Source organism: Frieseomelitta varia, unplaced genomic scaffold (genome assembly GCF_011392965.1).
Source record: "Frieseomelitta varia isolate USP_RPSP 00005682 unplaced genomic scaffold, Fvar_1.2 scaffold_874, whole genome shotgun sequence".
Taxonomy (NCBI): domain Eukaryota; kingdom Metazoa; phylum Arthropoda; class Insecta; order Hymenoptera; family Apidae; genus Frieseomelitta; species Frieseomelitta varia.
Genome location: NW_025110672.1, coordinates 28,447 through 45,419, shown reverse-complemented (window position 1 = coordinate 45,419; position 16,973 = coordinate 28,447). Strand labels below are relative to the sequence as shown.

At 42.0% G+C, this 16,973-nt stretch overlaps 1 protein-coding gene across 2 annotated transcripts in view; it reads right to left on the bottom strand.

Annotated features, from left to right (window-relative positions):
- The window catches only part of LOC122536847 (voltage-dependent calcium channel gamma-7 subunit), a 42,775-nt gene that overhangs the window by 11,216 nt on the left and 14,586 nt on the right, over nucleotides 1–16,973 (bottom strand). For both annotated transcript variants that reach the window (XM_043669568.1, XM_043669569.1), the window contains exon 2: nucleotides 9,725–11,442. In XM_043669568.1, coding sequence (XP_043525503.1) covers nucleotides 9,725–10,064 — 340 coding nt within the window. In that variant the 5' untranslated portion in view covers nucleotides 10,065–11,442. The remainder of the gene's footprint in view (nucleotides 1–9,724; nucleotides 11,443–16,973) is intronic.

Sequence of the window (16,973 nt, the reverse complement as noted above, 5' to 3'; positions counted from 1 at the left end):
ATTAATAGATTGCTACAGTTTCAATTTTTTCTGTAGGAGTAGCGATCTAAATCTAACCTAAACTCAATCTAAACGTTTTAATATGAAGTATTAAGCAAATTAACAATTAACAGTTTTAATTTTTCCTACAGTAGAGTAGCAATTTAAATTTAATCCAAACTCAATCTAAACGTTTTAAAATGAACTAACGAGCAAATTAACAATTAACAATTAACAATTAACAGATTGTCACAGTTTCAATCTCTTCTCATAGGACTGGCGAGTCGTTAATTGTAAAAATCAGAGTGCAGGATGCACAAACTGTGACCAGCAGAGATAAAAACTTCGATGATTGTCGCGATGCAAGCGACACGGGTCGTTTCTTTGCGGCGTGGGATTTCAATATATATGTATATATATATATTACGGAGGAGAGCCGCAAACTAAATAATTGCGTTATGTAAATCGTCAAATATTCCGTTGCTACGTCGGGAGTGAAACAGGTGGTGAAGCGCGTCCGAGTTGCCAACGGTGTTTGCCGTCGGTAATTATCATTAAACCGAAACTATTACGTGCAACGAGGCATGAAAAAGTTGGATTCCCAACGATTGCAGGACCACCGAATCGGGTTTGATCCAGTTCATCATTCGATATTTCGGGAAAGGGCGAACAAACGGCGTGTGGCGAATCAAAGCGTTTCTCAAAATCATTCGCAATGGAACGCAAAGCGTTGGCTTTTATAGTTATGTGGCGAGTTGCGGGATAGACTGGTGCATAGGCGCGGGGAAACAGGAGAGGAGAGGAGAGGGGAGGGGAGGAGCAGGGGAAATTGGGCTGGCAGGCGTGGAACAGTCATTTCCGGCTCGTGCCGGAAGTCGGCCGTATTGCCTCCCTTCGACAGTTCGGAATCGATATTCCAGGTTTCGTTGCCGGCGTGCCCACTGACAGGGGTACGTATAACAGAAATAATAACTTGTGCTCGTCGATGTATGTACATACAACGTGGTGCTCGACCATGCGCTGCGGTCGGCTGTTGAACCGTAACAAGGGGAGGGAGAGCCGGAAGCGCGCGCCACTCTGCCAACTTCTCATTTTGATAATTTGGTCGTTCTTCGAGATACCGGGGGATGGAACACAGCGAACGGACCTCGTTCACGGCGTTGTTTCGCGGTATCTTCGACGAGTCGAATAACAGAAGATGGCGTAATTTCGTCTGGATCCTTCGGAGAGGCTATTGTACAGACACGATTGCAGTGCCGTTGTGTATCTTGATTTTTAGCGGCAATAATGGGAGTTGCTTCGAGTGAGATCTTACATCCCTCTGTGTATTTGTACGGATGGGTCTCGAGAGAGATTTCCAAGCCGGTGCAGAACTTTGGAATTTTTAGTTAGAACGATCGCGACGCGTACAGTTTGTGATTTAGCGTGGTAATTTTCGGAATATTTTCAACGGGTGGTAAGAAGTTTCGCTAATGAAGAATTAATGCTGTTTGTCAGAGGATTCTATTTTTCCAGCTCCGGCAGGATTTCTCTTGGGCTCCATATTCACTAATTTTCCCTAGCAACGTAACACTGGCCGTTTATTCTAGGAATTCCAATTAAGCTTCTGAAGCGTTAATTGTTAGCAGAAAATATTATAATTATCATTGCTCAAAACATTTGCGGAGACAATCGTGGTACAATGAAACATTGTGAAACATCGTGCGCCAATGTCATACGAATTTTATTTGTCACCGATTCATTTGAAATTCTTCGTTTATTAATAAAATTTGCTCGCGATGAAAATGCAATTCCCTTGGCTTGAATTTCCTCTGTCGCCCTCGTAATCGTGACTCGTTACGATATTACACCTGTCACTGTAGAGAGAATGCAAAATAATTTCGCGGAATATTTCACGCGCTGCAAATTTCAACGATTTTCCACTGTTTCGCCGGGAAATTGCGAGGGATATTACTTTGGAAAATTAGACGCCAGACTTCGAGCCATCTTGAATTTGAAGCAAGACTCTGGACAAGACATTATCTTCTTTCTTTGCAATCCAAATCTCGGTCAAGCGAGGAAAAAACAACGCGCGAGTTGAAACTACGTTTCAACTAAAAAAGGACTGGTACGCCTGGGATCGTTGGAATTTGCGAGAGAGCAAAGGAAACACGAGAAGAACACGCGTCCCCTGGTCGTCTTGTCGGCCAGCGTTTCGATTTTCTGATGGCCATTTAAAGAAGAAACGAGGGTTCGTAGTGAGCCACATGAGACCACGGGATAGGAGATGAAGTTTGCAACGAAATAGGATCATCCAATTTACAACTGCGATGGGAGTAGCCGGCACGTTGCGCGACCGGTTTTCCCCCGGCGGTGACATTATTTAACATCAGCGCGGCTAATTGGAACAAACGAGTCGGGCTACCTGGACGTGTTACGAAGACACTACCCTGGACGATTACTCTATTAAATACCCGGAAGCATTTATCACAGGACCTGAGTTTTAACGTCGCGGTCCGCATTTACGTGTACTCCTCCAGCGTGGACACCAGCAACGTCCGATTTATCTTCGGTGAATTTATATTATTGCTAGACAGAGACACATTCGAATATAGAAATGTTCAGAAATGGACCGTCTCACGGTATGTTACCAGATGAAATTTAACAGATATCGTCAAGAATCAGCCTGGAAAGCTTTGATAGCTTTAGCGGGGGAGGAAAAGCTTTCTCTTGTTGAGAAAAACAAGAAAAATCTTGTCTGACTTTCGCAGCAAGTTGCGAAAATTGTGCATCGATGCGCAACGAAGATTCCACAAGATTAACGGAATTTACGTGGCTAGGCGCATCGTAAATCCTCTCTACGAAGCTTCCATAGTGGCATTAACACGGAAACATCGAAGCCACGTTCAATTAACTTATAATCTTTCGTCTTCCGAGGAACGAGATACGCTCGCAAACGACACGTCGGTAGAGAGCGTGGATGATCGTAACGCGAATAATTCCTAGGGAATGAATTGTCCGCTGTGGTTGCTGATTTAAATTGAAAACGAGAAACGATACGATCACTTGTCGTTTCTAGTAAATCGGCTGCGTTTTATACACGATTTTCTTCCTTGGTCTTTCGATGGTGGTAGCTTCGATCGCGAAGAATAATCTTCGATCGAGATAAGAAGTTGGATGAGGACGAAGCTCCTCCGTCGGTAGCTTCTATTTCCTTTCCTTTTCGTTTTCTATCTTTTTCTTTTCTGGGGGGGAGGGAGGAGCTTTTCTTTTTTTTTCTTTTTTTTTTATCCGCCGGCATAGCCACGGGCATCGTTCTCGATAGGCGTGGAGCTGCTCGAAGACCGAATGCTGGCAGTTGGAGAGGGAGAGCGGTTTCCGGTGCCCTCGGTAACGAGTCATTTCCGACCCACTGTACTCGTCTCCTTCAGACTTTCTCTCACACCACGCCGTCATTCCTATCGGGCAGAAGCCTGAACCGGAACACAGAAACGTTTCGTGAATATTACCAGTTAAATGCTTTCTGCCCTCTCCAGGGGTGAGATCTCGAGGTTGTCTGGCGGATAACAGGATAAGAAGCGTTTGCACCCGGGGATCGACGGTGATTCATCTTTGTTTCGTGGAAACTGTTCTCTCGTATTGGCCAAATTTCGACGAATTTTTACGTTGGACGAATGGATTATTCATATTGGAGAACATTTGGTTCAGGCCAACGGTACGTAATACTTATGACTCAGTGTGGAAAAATTTCTAAACTATTTGAACACTTACAAGTGTTGGAAGTTTATTAGAAAACTCAAATCTAGGCTTAAATAGACGAGGTGTACTATAGGATTTCCATGTCATAAACACGGGTCTGCTCGAAGGATTGTGCGTGCAACGGGATAGTTTTCAGAAGACAACTTCTGTTCATAGAAATCGCCACCCCACCCGAGTCATTCTAATGGATGGCGATGAGAAATTTTGGATTGATCTTAACACATACTCCGCTCTATAACTCCTCCGAGTTGTCTTTTGGAAAAGGCAATCAAAGGTTTCTTTAACCCTTTGCGCGGACCATAACGAGTGACCGTACACAATAACTCGTCACTTTCTTTTCCTTTTGAACTCGTCGGTACGATATCACTGGATAGAAATTATTAAGAAGTAATAAACTTATCATCTGTGTTGCCTAGGTTACATTTAAATATATTTAAAACTAAGGAAATGTTGTAATTTGGGACAAAAAGTTCTCGACGTGTGTGGCACGTTATTTCAGCACAAGAGGTTAAAGGAAGAAGAAATTAAGCAGAAATTAATAAATAGCATTCAACAGTAGTACCTTTGAACATAACAGAGTATTTTAAACGGTAATCTAACAGGCAGTTTCAACATTTTGATTCAAGGAAGAATCTAGTAGAAGCCATCAGACTTATTACACAAATTCAAAGAAATTAGTCCACACCAACCATAGTTGTTCATTTTCCACAAGTGAATGGTCCTTCGAAATCGCGCGGAATGTATAAATTTTTGGCAAAGTGTACAAAATATCCCATCTTTCTGCAGCTTCTATTTCTAAAAAATTATATTCTACATTTTAAATTGCATTTTCAAAAGTAAAAACTTGCACAAAAGTCCGCTGTATTCAAAATGCGGATTTTGTCCATTGATTTGGGACAGAATTGGGCAAATCTAATTAACGATTGAAGATTACGATTAACGTGAGATCATTAGTTCCAAGGACTATACCAGTTCCGATTATCCGTAACACATTTACTAGTCGAAATTTGTTAACAGATGCAACGGGACTCGCGATGGTTCGTGTCATTTAAAGACGAGCACGCGTGTGATTTCTCGGTCGAATAATTACAAATTATGGGAATCAAGCGATAGATAACAGACGACGATGCAAAAGTGCGGCGGTATGTTTAAAATAAATTGTTCTTATCTGGTGAGATAAGAAACGGCGTTTCGTCGTAGATACCGAGCTCGTTTCACGCACAAAGTACGTACACGTATGTATATCTAATTCTGCCTCGTTCCATTGCGAGATAGCGGAGCGGAATAGCCAAGGGCGAAACGTTTTGAAGATATTATGAGTTAAACGCAACGTTCCGTTGTTTTCCTCAGACGGGCGAGAATCTCCCGTAGTAAGAAGCAAAACGATTGGAAATGGCTTGTCGATCAGTTGACAAAAGTATGATACTTCTGAGTGATACTTCTGATTCTCCGTTGCATTCGTCTGATTATCGTCTTGTGGTTAACAAGCGAGTATCAAAGCGAAAGAAATCTTTCTCTCCGTGAATGGTAACAAACACAGATTGAGCAACTGTGTCGTAATTAATTAACGGTGGAACAACAACGAACAAAGTTGCTACATTGGCAGAAGGCTGCGAGTTACATAACGGAGGAACATCTCTCGCGACTCCGGTATCGCGACTCCGTTTAGACATTAATATTCAAAGGTTGAAGCACGTAGACCTACGTGTCTGGCAATGTGGTTAAGGCTGGACGAGCACGCGAGTGTCGCGCACCTATAAAAGTTAACAGAGGATGAAAAGATTTATAATTTCTATGCATAGGACACGACGTGCTACGTGTCGCGTGGCGGCGAAATTAAAAGTGCCAGGGAACGTACAGTATTTCTATGTAAATGTATATACATAAAATATAAAACCCGTGGTTCATTGTTGGCGAAATCAACGTTTCAATTATTCGTGTAATAATGTTTCGTTCGGCGACCTTTGTGGATTAACTTCGTGAAAATATTTTCAATTTTCAGCGTCATTACGGGATGAAAGCGACACGATGAATATTAAACAGCCGTGATTGAGATAAAAAATATTTCATGGATATTTGGGTTAGACAAACGTCGATAGAGAAGCAGATGGTGCTGTCTGGCTATTCGCGAGTGTGGCACGCACTAAACTCGGGTTATAACGTTACTCGAGGGATCCCGTAAGTCCCCGTTGGTTAAGTATTCAAGAAAAGTTTCAGCCAACGGCCATGCAAAGCAGCGTCGGAACTAGGAAACGGAAGGCGATATCTCGAATCGTCGAAATGAAAAATCTACTTTTTAAGTGTGCAAGTTGGCCGTCGAAGTTATTCGCGGAGCGTCCACCGCTCCTACGAGGGAACCGGTAGAAATAATCTCTGAAGTGTTTGAAACCGAAATTAATTTCCTCGTTCCGGTTTCTCAAGTTACAAACTTGATTTCGTAGTTAGCGTAACGTGTCAAAGAGCGAGCACGCGATGGAATAATTCGACATGAAGGAAGAGTCGCTGTGGAAACGGTGTCGATCGAAGGATTCTTAGCGGAGGACGGAAAATAAGCTAACGGAGCAGCTGAGAGATCTCCGATACATCGAAAATCAATTTTTCCTTCGTTATTTTTATACCGGTTCGAATTGGTCGTCACTTCCAAAAATTTATTTCGCAGAATAACGCGATTGAAAGGTGACAGGGTGGTTTAAGGACGTATTTTGGTAATCCGGCTTAAAAAAGATCGATTTTTCTTTAAATTTTTTCAAAATGTATGCTTTCGAAAACATCTATGTAAAAGGATTTGTTTGAATTCGTGAAATTAGCAAAGTTATAGATGTTTAAAGGAAACGGTGTACTGCTCGCAACGCAAGTATGAATATTTTTGTACAAAAACTTCAAAAACTTCAAATGTGCTTTTCTCAAAAAATATTTTATTTTTACAATATTATTATTTTATTTTTATATTGTTTTTATTTTGTAATATTTTATTTTTTGTACTGCTCGATTGATTGTAAGTATGAATATTTTTGTACAACGTGTAACAGAAACTTCAAACGTGTTTTTCTCAAATCCATACCTTTTGAACTGGCTGACGGGATCTCACGTTTTAGTTGACCGACTGACTTGAAATTTAGAGGAGATTTTCATCGTATGAACCACAGATTTCAAAATCTGATGTTTTTTTCTATTTTTTTTTTTTTACCACCTAGAAGACTAAAAGCACAAGAAAAATCGATATTTTAACTTCAAAATGTTACCATTTTTTTAATTTTCAAAATTTCGCTGTTTCCGTGGTTCATACGATAGCCATATTTATACTAATTAAGATGCAGTTTGGTTTTTTAGTTTCGCACAACCAGGTGGACCGGAATCACGTCATGCCATTCGAACCCGTTTTTAAAAACATGCTTTACCTAAGGCTATATAATTTCCACAACTTTCATTAATTTCGTTAAAAGAGAAAAATGGTAAATACTCTTTAAGTATGAATAAATCTGTGTGCGAAAACTGCGTACCAAAATGTATCATGGTTTCCTCGGAAAAAATCAAAAATTCGATTTTTTCTAGCCGGATTACCAGAATACCCCCTTAAGTGGCGCGTGATGTTTTAATACCTGGGTTGGATCTGGAAATTTGCACGCTTAGAGTTTAATACGGTGTGATCGATGCTCGGTCATGTATCACGAACCTATTGAAATTGTATTCTATTATCTTGAGATGCGCGTAGTGAACGGTCACGTAGAGCAACGTTGAGAAAGCCCACGGGGCATCGGAGAGAGTTTGCGGACAGGCAGAAAAGTTTGGTATATACGTGCTACCCAAGAGGGACACAATCCAGAAGTTAGCTCCTACGTCAAGGAATTGCAGACATTTGAATATTAAACGGCGCATTCCGTTAATTACCTCGGCGCTTTGCGTCGATCTACTGCGATTAATACATTTAAAATAAAAAGGAAAGAAAAGAGAAAATATATTCAAGTAAAATCGGGCGAGTGTATTCTGTTTCTTTCTCTTTCTCATTCTATAAAATCTTCGCGCGTCTTTCGATCACGGCATGGATTTCTCGACGGGGAGAGCGATATTATCACTTTTTAAGTTGGAAATCCTTTCACGGCGGTTAACAAGATTTGTAGAGAGGTACGAGTTACAGGAAACTTCAGGTCTTGGGGAATTACGGAAGTGGTTCAATCTTCTTTCGAAGAAACTGATTCTCATTGTCCCAGGAAAATTAGTTTTCTCTGAAAACTTGGAATTGAATGCTAGCAAACAAATAGTAGTCCGCTGAGGTCATTACTCATTTCCGGAATCCTCTCCGATGGGCAGAAAATCAATTTCTCACCGAATAGTTGCACGGTTAATTAATTTCAGCAAACTTACAGTACGTATCATTTACACGGTGAAATCTTTTGTAATTTCGCGATACGACATAGATCGATACCCGAAACACTTTTTCAAGTTCCAATCTAATAAACGACCACGGTGCACGGGTAACTGTTTTAGTTTTATCCCTTGATGCGGTTCAAAGCTTGGGAAGAAGCTCGAACGACACCGAATTAGATTCCCTTATATACAATTTTGTTCGTTCGAGCACTTCGTTTGGTGTACTTTCAAAGAAGGTTCCAAACAATTTTCCGGCTTCACGGTGCTTCGTCTCGTCGTTTCGGTTCTTTCCTCCCCCGCCCCTCCTCTTCTTCTTGTTCGTTTTTCTCTTTTTCAATTTCCGTTATCGTTTCCCACTGTCGTATCTATTTCTATATCACTTTTCGAACACGATACAAGTAGTATAAGCGGATCGGTCTTTACAAGATCGCGTACTCTACAAAGTGCTCGATAATATCCTTTCATGGCATTGGGCTTGACTTAAAAAGACTTTAAGAATAAGAGGGCAATCGGAATAGAGAGTGCACTCGTTATCTTGTTTTACCGACGTAAGTCGACGATAGAAGTTACTCCTTTATGGTGTACCGTGGCCCTTTAAATTTTATAAGAAACCGAGCGACAATCTCGAGCATTTTATTTACTTGCCCTTTTCTCTTCGAACGAATAGCTTTTACTCTACTATGTTTCAAGTTGGTGAATTATTATGGGTGGGTACGATGCGTCGAGTCAACATTTCCTTCCGTCCGCTACTGCCATCATTCGAATATTTTCAAATTTCCATTGTCATTTGTCATCTTTTAGCACGTATCACTATACTATTCTGTCGATAATGTATTTTTCAGCTTGACACCAGAGTTTGGAATAAAAGGATCGGAACGGAACAATGTTACATCGCTGAACTCGTTTGCCATTACTTTTGCGTACAGGTTAATCTTCATAAGTCCTGCCGTTCTTCTGAACTTTATAAGCAGATTACGATTTAAGCTGATTCTGGTAATTATGAGGAATGTTTTGCGTCTTGTTTATGAAAACAACGCCGGAGATTAACATAACGTTATCCTCTCAAACATCACGGATTTTACTATCGTCGAAATACATTCCTCGACTCGTGCCCAAAGTTTATACTCGTTTGTTCAATTATTCAACGATATCGTAATATTTGATATAGAAACAGATATGTTCCGGCAATATTTTCTCACTCGAAAGCAAACAGCGAAGCTGCTGAAAGGAAGAACCGCGATGACACGTAAATTCATAGGCAATCGAAGCTGAAACTTCGAGCCGCAAACTCTAACCGCAATGTTTATATTTATTCATTGAATTATTCAACGATTAATATAACAAACAGACACGTTCAGCAAATAGAAAAAGCTGTTTAAAAAAAAAAAAGAAGCAAGACGACAAATAAATTCACCAGCCATCGTGGCTAAAACTTTGAGCAATTAACGTCGCGTTAGAAGTTTACATTCATCTGTTCAACTATTCAACTGTGATATAAAAATAGATACGTTCCGAGGAATATTTTCCCCGAGAGCGAGTACCAGAAGAAAGAAAGAAGACGAGATATAAATTCACTCAGGCAATCGGAGCCGGAGACTTCTGAGCAATTGTGAAGCGTCGTGAGTAAGTTGAAGCTACTTACTTATGGCAACGCAGACTCTCCACAGACCACTGTACGTAACTTTGCTGTCTGGTTCCGCAGAGGCGTTCGATGAAGTTTTTGGTAGTTTCTCTTCCGTCAGAAGCCACTCTCCTGTACTGATGGCAACGGTGACGACTACCAACGACAGCATCGCTGAAAGACCGGAAGCAATACCGAGACCGCCACCACCGGCGTTGTTGGCGTTAGTACCGACTACAACACTGCCGCCAGACGCACCCGTAACAACACCCCCAGCACCAGCACTTGAAGAACCGGCACCGCCGAGGTTGTCGCAGCACCAACAACAACAAGACATCACCACGTGCCTCCCTTTTGTCATGGGGGCATCCCAGCACCAGGAGTCAGCTGCTTTTTAGTGCTTTTCCTTCCAACGTCTCGGTCTTTTTCTTCCTTTTTCTTTTTCTTCCTCCTCCTTCTCTTCTTCTTCTTCTTCTTTTTTGTTTCAATGATTCGTTCGGACAGGTGACGGTCGAACTCTACGATGCATCTGTTTCTAGAATCTGTCTCATTGTCAGTGGATGTTCGACGATTTTAACTTCTGCCCTTTAACTTTATTATCGTAGTTTCGTCAATGATTAATTAACGTGTATGATATAAGTCTTCAATCGCTTCAAGTTCCTTTTGTGCGTGTCTCAAGGACTGTACGTCAGTCGTAGGTTCTACCGTTAAATGTATACAATTATCAAAATTTAACAGTGCTGTTCTTCGACAATTCCAACAATCTTGTCTTGCGTGTCGTTCACGGAATTGACTTTGTTAGAAAAAAAAAAACAAAAGGAAAATCTTCGTTTCGACGGAAAGACAAATTATCGTTCTCGCCGGTGTTTCAAGGTTCCCCCTCTATACTTCGTTATTTTCAAAGTTACGAGCGAAAGTTCGAGAACGAAGCCTCGATTATTGGAAATCGGTTTGGTACTGGAATTTCGCCCGTTAACGCTCTTTCATCGACAGATGCGCTGAAAGTAACGGCAATAACTTATTTCCATCTGAAATTCTTCTCGCGGGAGGATCTACGAAACGATCGAAACTTTCTTTCCATCTCCCTGTCTCCTTTTTCTCTCTCGTTCAAAAAGCCGTGCAAACTTCGGCAAAGAATCTTATTCCAATTCGCAGGATTCGACGACCTCTTGCATCGAACAGTAAAAAAAATGAGAAAGCACTTGGTGTACGTAGGCAAAGCGGTTGAACAAAATTTAGGTTTCTCAGACAGATCACTTCGCTGGATGGCAGGGGATTTTATCGAGTGGACACGTGACTCATCGAGCTGTAATTGATCGAGAGGATGGCCGGCAACATTTTCATATATAACTTTCCCAGGGTTTCGGAAATAAACACTTCAGTTCCGTTGAAGGGAAGGCAAACGGACGTTGACGTGTAATTTTTCATTCGTTGGTGTTCGAAGGGGAACACGGCGTGATAGTTTCGACGTTCCGTACGCGCGGTGATGAATAGTTACGGGTGGAGTTTGAAGTATTGTGTTACACTTTCGCCGTCTAGGGAAACGAAGAGAGATTCTTCATTTATTACGAACACTTTGGCCGACGTATCCCAGATAGATTTAAGGAAGTCTCCGTTGAGGAAGGAGAGGCAGGTCCCGCGGTGGTTCTTCTTCGTTGGACCCTCGTGGCGAACTTGCGAGTTTGCAGTTTGCAGCTGGAAGTTCGTCAAGGTGCTCGCCAGTCGTCCTTTCCCGAACTCTGCAACAGAAAACGGGTCGATCCCGGGGCTAAGATTTATGAAGGTACGTGCGAAGCTGTTGAACGAAACATTTCCAGAATTTAAGACGTATTACCGAAATTCATAAATCTTGCGACCTCGGCGACAACTAACCGGGGGCCGCGCACGAACTCTGAAATTTAAGTCGAACTTTGACGCCACGCTTCGTACGATTATATATCCGAAATCTCTGTGTCGGGGGAAAGAGAGACCCAGAGGATTGTGTAAGAGCAGTGACGTCTCCAGATCTTTAATTTATCACGGTGAGTTTCTCTTTCTCTCTCTCTCTCTCTCTCTCTCTCTGATATTTCGAGCGCGAAATTATATTTAATAACGTGGAAGCAATGATTTTCTCTGCCTCTGAAAAGGCCTTTAGAGGCAATGAAATGAAAAAGAAAAAGAAAGAAAAAAAAGAAAAATGAATACAGACGATCAGGCGGAAGCACGGACGAAAAATGACCGGAGAGAGACGCGTTAAACTCCACGATGGAAGCCGCAAGATAGTCAAGTGTCAAAGCCTCGTTGGATTATCATGCCCTCTTGAGCTAGTCGACTCGGCAATGCTCTGGAGGATCCTCTCGACGAGGCATATTCCACTTTTCAAGCAGGAAAAAGGTTGAACAAGGACGGGACGGGACAGGGAACGGGGGAAAGGGAGAGAGAGAGAGAGAGAGAGAAAAGGAGAGAAAGGTGCGCGCGAGGAGAGTGAGACCGATCTCCCTTACGCATCCTTGTTAATCCTTTAATCGTAATTGAATCGACGGTTTCGGTCTTTGCTCGAGCCACGAACAGAAATTGAACTTTTAAGCCGGCACCGGTATAAATTCCACGGAGTTCCTATTAGCGTAATCCGTGAACTCGCCACGATGAGCCTTACCCCGAAGGAAGGCCCGATGGAAGAGAAGGGTCGCGGCGACTTCTCATCGGGCGTTGCTCTTCCGCCCACTTTTAACCTGCACTTTTATCCCGCCGGGATTATCGAAGCTCAGACGTGCCTCGGCACAGATCTCTCTCGATTCGACTGCGGCAGGGAACGATCGAAACAAAGGAAAAAGAAATCTCCCCCACCCACCCTTCCAATTAATGTACATTGAAAACTTATCTGCGGTAGCCTCGATCCCCGAAACCTTGCCTCTTTCCAAAATGGAAGGTGTTCAACCATACTCTTGAGTCTAGACCAAGTTCATTCATTTAACACATTTCGTATACACGCAGTAAACTTTTCGTTCGAGCCATTTGGAATCATCATTCATTGTTTCACGTTTCACTGTGAAACGAAGAATTTTTCAAAAGTTTATAAAGTCATATCATCGTATGTCTTAATAACACGTATAACATTTATCCTATCGCAAGGAATCATAATAGGTTCCCGTGAAAAATGGCAGAAGTGTTTCTTAATTATTTAGCGTGCGTTCTAACAGCGACTTTATAATTTTGGACACGTGGACGTCCATTTTACGTAATATTTATATTTCGAGTGACGTTATAGTATGTTGTAGTGTGTTATATGTTAACTAGTTTTATTGTTTGATTATTTAGACTCACACCGACGCTACAATCATGATAATCAAATGTTAGCGAAACTTAATCCATAAGGTCGCTGTTAGAACGCGTCCGCAATGTTCAATGATTGAGAAACTTTTTTCTATCAGCTCGCGACCTATGGTACCTTGTAAAAGTTTTACCTTCGCGATGACTAGAATACAATGCAAACGAAAAGGAGAAAAATTCTCGACCTTGGAATGCAAGATCAAGATCAATTTTGGGGTAGGTTCTTTCCCCGTATTTCCATCAAATCGAAGGTGTGAAATTCACGAACAAACTTCTCTTTCCTCGTACAAAATTCATATTCTCACTTCCTCTCAATTGTCTCGAAGCTTAAATTAAAAAACAAAAAAGACGTGTTCATTCGTCTTTCAACCAAGCAGCCGAACGAGCCTGAAATTGAAAATGATGGGATCGCGCCTGCTTTCCTTCTCGGTTGTTGAACGTGCGAGTTCCCCCCTCTGATATAATGCACAGAGACGTCGAAAATTTAGCCGGCTCGATGGAAACTCGCGCCTCCCCTCTAATTTCGTTTCGGAATTTGGCCCTGGGTGAAGCTTGCAAAGTAGCGTTCGCAGGTGTGGCAGCTCGGGGCGGCGTGCAGTTACGCGTGGCGTCTGCTCACGGGGTGCGAATGCACGTTGCGGTATTATCAGGGTATTGCGGTGCAGGTGATGGGAGGGAATGGAAGTTGCCTGGCCTGCCTGCGCGGTTTCCGCGTCGCAACATGTGACTTCCAGTTTCTACTTTTCGAGTGGGTGCTTGATAGCTGAGTGACTCTCCCAACTTGCGAGGGTTGTTGCCGTGCCCCGGTTGCAAAACTCGATTGTGAAGTTCTCGTAAGGAGGTATCAAGAGGCGCGTCCTCGTGCGTCTTCTTTTGCCGATTCCATTTATATTTGGCTACAATCTGTGCTGTTAATCGCGCTACATTTTCGATTTAAAATCGAGATTTAACAGAACGGATGAAATTCCGCGAGTGAATTAAAAATCAGCCGTGGAAAGAGTTGTTCAGTTCATTTGAACAACAGACTCGCAATAGGAGGCTGGGATAGTCGCGGAGATTTCTTCGTTAATGTAAATCTTCTGGCACGTGTGAGGATAAGTGCCAGATATCGGAGCACCGCGATGAAATACGTGTAGCATTAATAAAACTGCGAGTGAAATGGCAAGAGGGTAGGAAATGGCGACTCAACAGGTGATTAAAATATTAACGCGATTTAGTAGCTTAGTTGCCCGTGTAAAAAGAAAAAGAGTGCAATCAGTTCGCTGAAATGGTACAGATTTGATACAGATTTCACGAGCAATCTGGCAAACCACGAATTTTATCGAATGAAAAATATTTGTATACGTGTGTATTTCCCTAAAACTCGATTTCTCTTTCTTCCTTTTGTATTTATAATAGCTGTGACAGAGTTAAGACAAAGACAGAGGAACATCGCAGGGAGAATGTGGAACAAGTTTTTTAAAATTTCACGTTCACAAATATCGAAGGATTTAAGAAAACGTATGAATGCGCAATTCAGATTGCGCTGCCCTGTTTTCGCGTGACATTTTTCCTCGGAACAACGGAACGCAGAAAATGAGAGAACGTAGCGCTGGATACTTTCACTCGGCGAAATACTAGAAATATAAATATTTTTGCTCAATCCGGATTCAGATCGCGAGTTATGTACGATCAGAGAAAAAGTTACGAGAGCTCGAAAAGAGAAAGTTGTTGCTACGAAATCAAATCGTCGGAAGCCAATTATTGGGCTGTATCGGTGAAGTGTAATAAATGTCTGCAAAGAAGTTGTCGCTTCCGGAAAGTTCTTTTTCCCAAACTGAATATACCCTGGCTGAAGTTTCGCGTTTGGAGTGTACCTCGCCGAGGAAGAACATTCGGCCGCGGTGCAAAGAGGCTACTGTAATGCATCACGGGAATGATTCAACTTCTTAATATCGGCCGTTTGAGATGCAAATGCATCTTTGTTGCTCTCGTCACGTAGTTTAAAGTGATCATCCTCGGGTTGTTCTTCTGAGGGAATATCACTCGCGAGTTCGAAATTGGTAAGATTCGCCCGGGGGAGGAATCAACTTTACGACTTTCAAGTTTCTACGACTCGAGATTGTTTATTTGCATCGCGTTGCAAACACACATTACAATCCTTTTTAGAAGAATTACGAACGTTCGCTACGATTTGTACATATTACGATTCCTAATTATTAATATTTGATCACATTACAATTATGATTTACCCGGTTTAGATATAGATTATGTTTCAATCATCAATCTCGCGTCTCGTTTCGTTAGTTCATTAGCAACAGACTAACATTGTCCTGATTTCACGGTTCTCTCTTAATTAATTAATTATTCCTCGTAAACAAGAGAAACGCAAGAGAAATGATTATAAAATTATTCCATTTCCTCCGCACGTAACGCGCGTATACGTGTGTATTCAAAGGCGGAATATTTTCTCTCTCGGGCGCTCGATGGTCTATTTTTCCACGAGAGAAAAACTGGCTCGAATCGATCGCGGTGCTTTGCAGAAAAGCTTCGTTAAGTACGGATAATGAAGCAACGATGAGGCGGAACTGCGCCAGGCGGAAGCACGGTTGCTCACTCGCGAGCTACGCCGGCTAAAGAACAAGTAATCGTACGGTCGGTATCATTGCAATCACGTCATTCGAACCTAATTGCAATTGGTTTTCCCATTATTCATCGCGGTTTACTGAAACAAGGCCAAAAACGTTTTAAGGCCGACTGTTCCACGCCGCGTGAACCAACACTCGCGTGATTTCCATTCAATTTCATCTATTTACTCGACTTGGCAACACTAACACTATTTTTTTTTTTTCTGACGATCGACGAATTCCTTAAAAATGTTAAAAACGCCGTGTTTCCAATACCCGGTTCTCCCCGCACCAAGGGAATTTAAATTTCGTCCAAACCTTTCGTAACCTTTGTCGGATAATACACTCTATTAGCTCATGAATAAGAATGGAAGGTAAAAGTTTCGATGAAAAGCGACGAGAGAGCAAAGGACGAACAAGGAGGATAATCAAAGCGGAAATGTAGATAACAAGAATCGAAGATAAACTCAAACGAACGTTCCTTTCGTCAAAGCGCGACACAGTTTGACTTTAGCATTCAAATTAAATTTCTTTCCGCTATTTTCGTAGAGACAGAAAGAGAGAGAGAGAGAGAGAGAGAGAGAGAGAGAGAGAGAGAGAGAGAGAGAGAGAGATCACGTGAAAGAGGAAGTTGCATTCCGTAAATTTCCGTTGAAAGATAGTCGCGAGCGAGACTGCGCCTGGATTAAGTAACGCATGAATGAAACTAAGAGGACGAAATAGTTCAGACCGAAGCCGAGATGAATCTTGATTTCATCCTTGAAGCGTGATTGTAATTTTAATCAAGCCACTCTTGAACATCGTGCGTTCGGTAATTAAAGCGCGAGACAATGCTCGTGCTGTTCAACGCGTAGGTGTTTTTGCCTTTTTCACCTTGATTCTTTGTCGAATTGTTCCATTGTTTCTTAATTTCGAAGAAACGGAGACGGCGTTCAACACCGAGTCGAGGAGATCTCGTTTTTGTTTTTTTCAACAGGATCGCGCCCATATACAACACGTACGCGACCCGTGATATCGATTTTACGCGAAATATGCCACCATTTGAGCCTTAAGCCGGGAACACGCAATTAAAACGCAATTTCCTGTACCATACTTTAAAACTTGGCGCGGGTAGGGAAGGGGGAGGGGGTAGACGGTTGCAAAAAGTTCTAACGGTAGATGGATTTTATATCCATTAAAACGCCTCTCGCCCTTCGCGCCGGCGAGAGTAATTCCCCATCTTTTTTATTTCATAATACGCCGTATAATATTTCGTATTTTAGGTTTCAGAACCGTGCGTCCTATCCTCCTCTGGCTGGTGGGGTTTTAATTAATCGGATTATAAGTAGCGTCAGCGAAATTGATTTTTGCTAAAA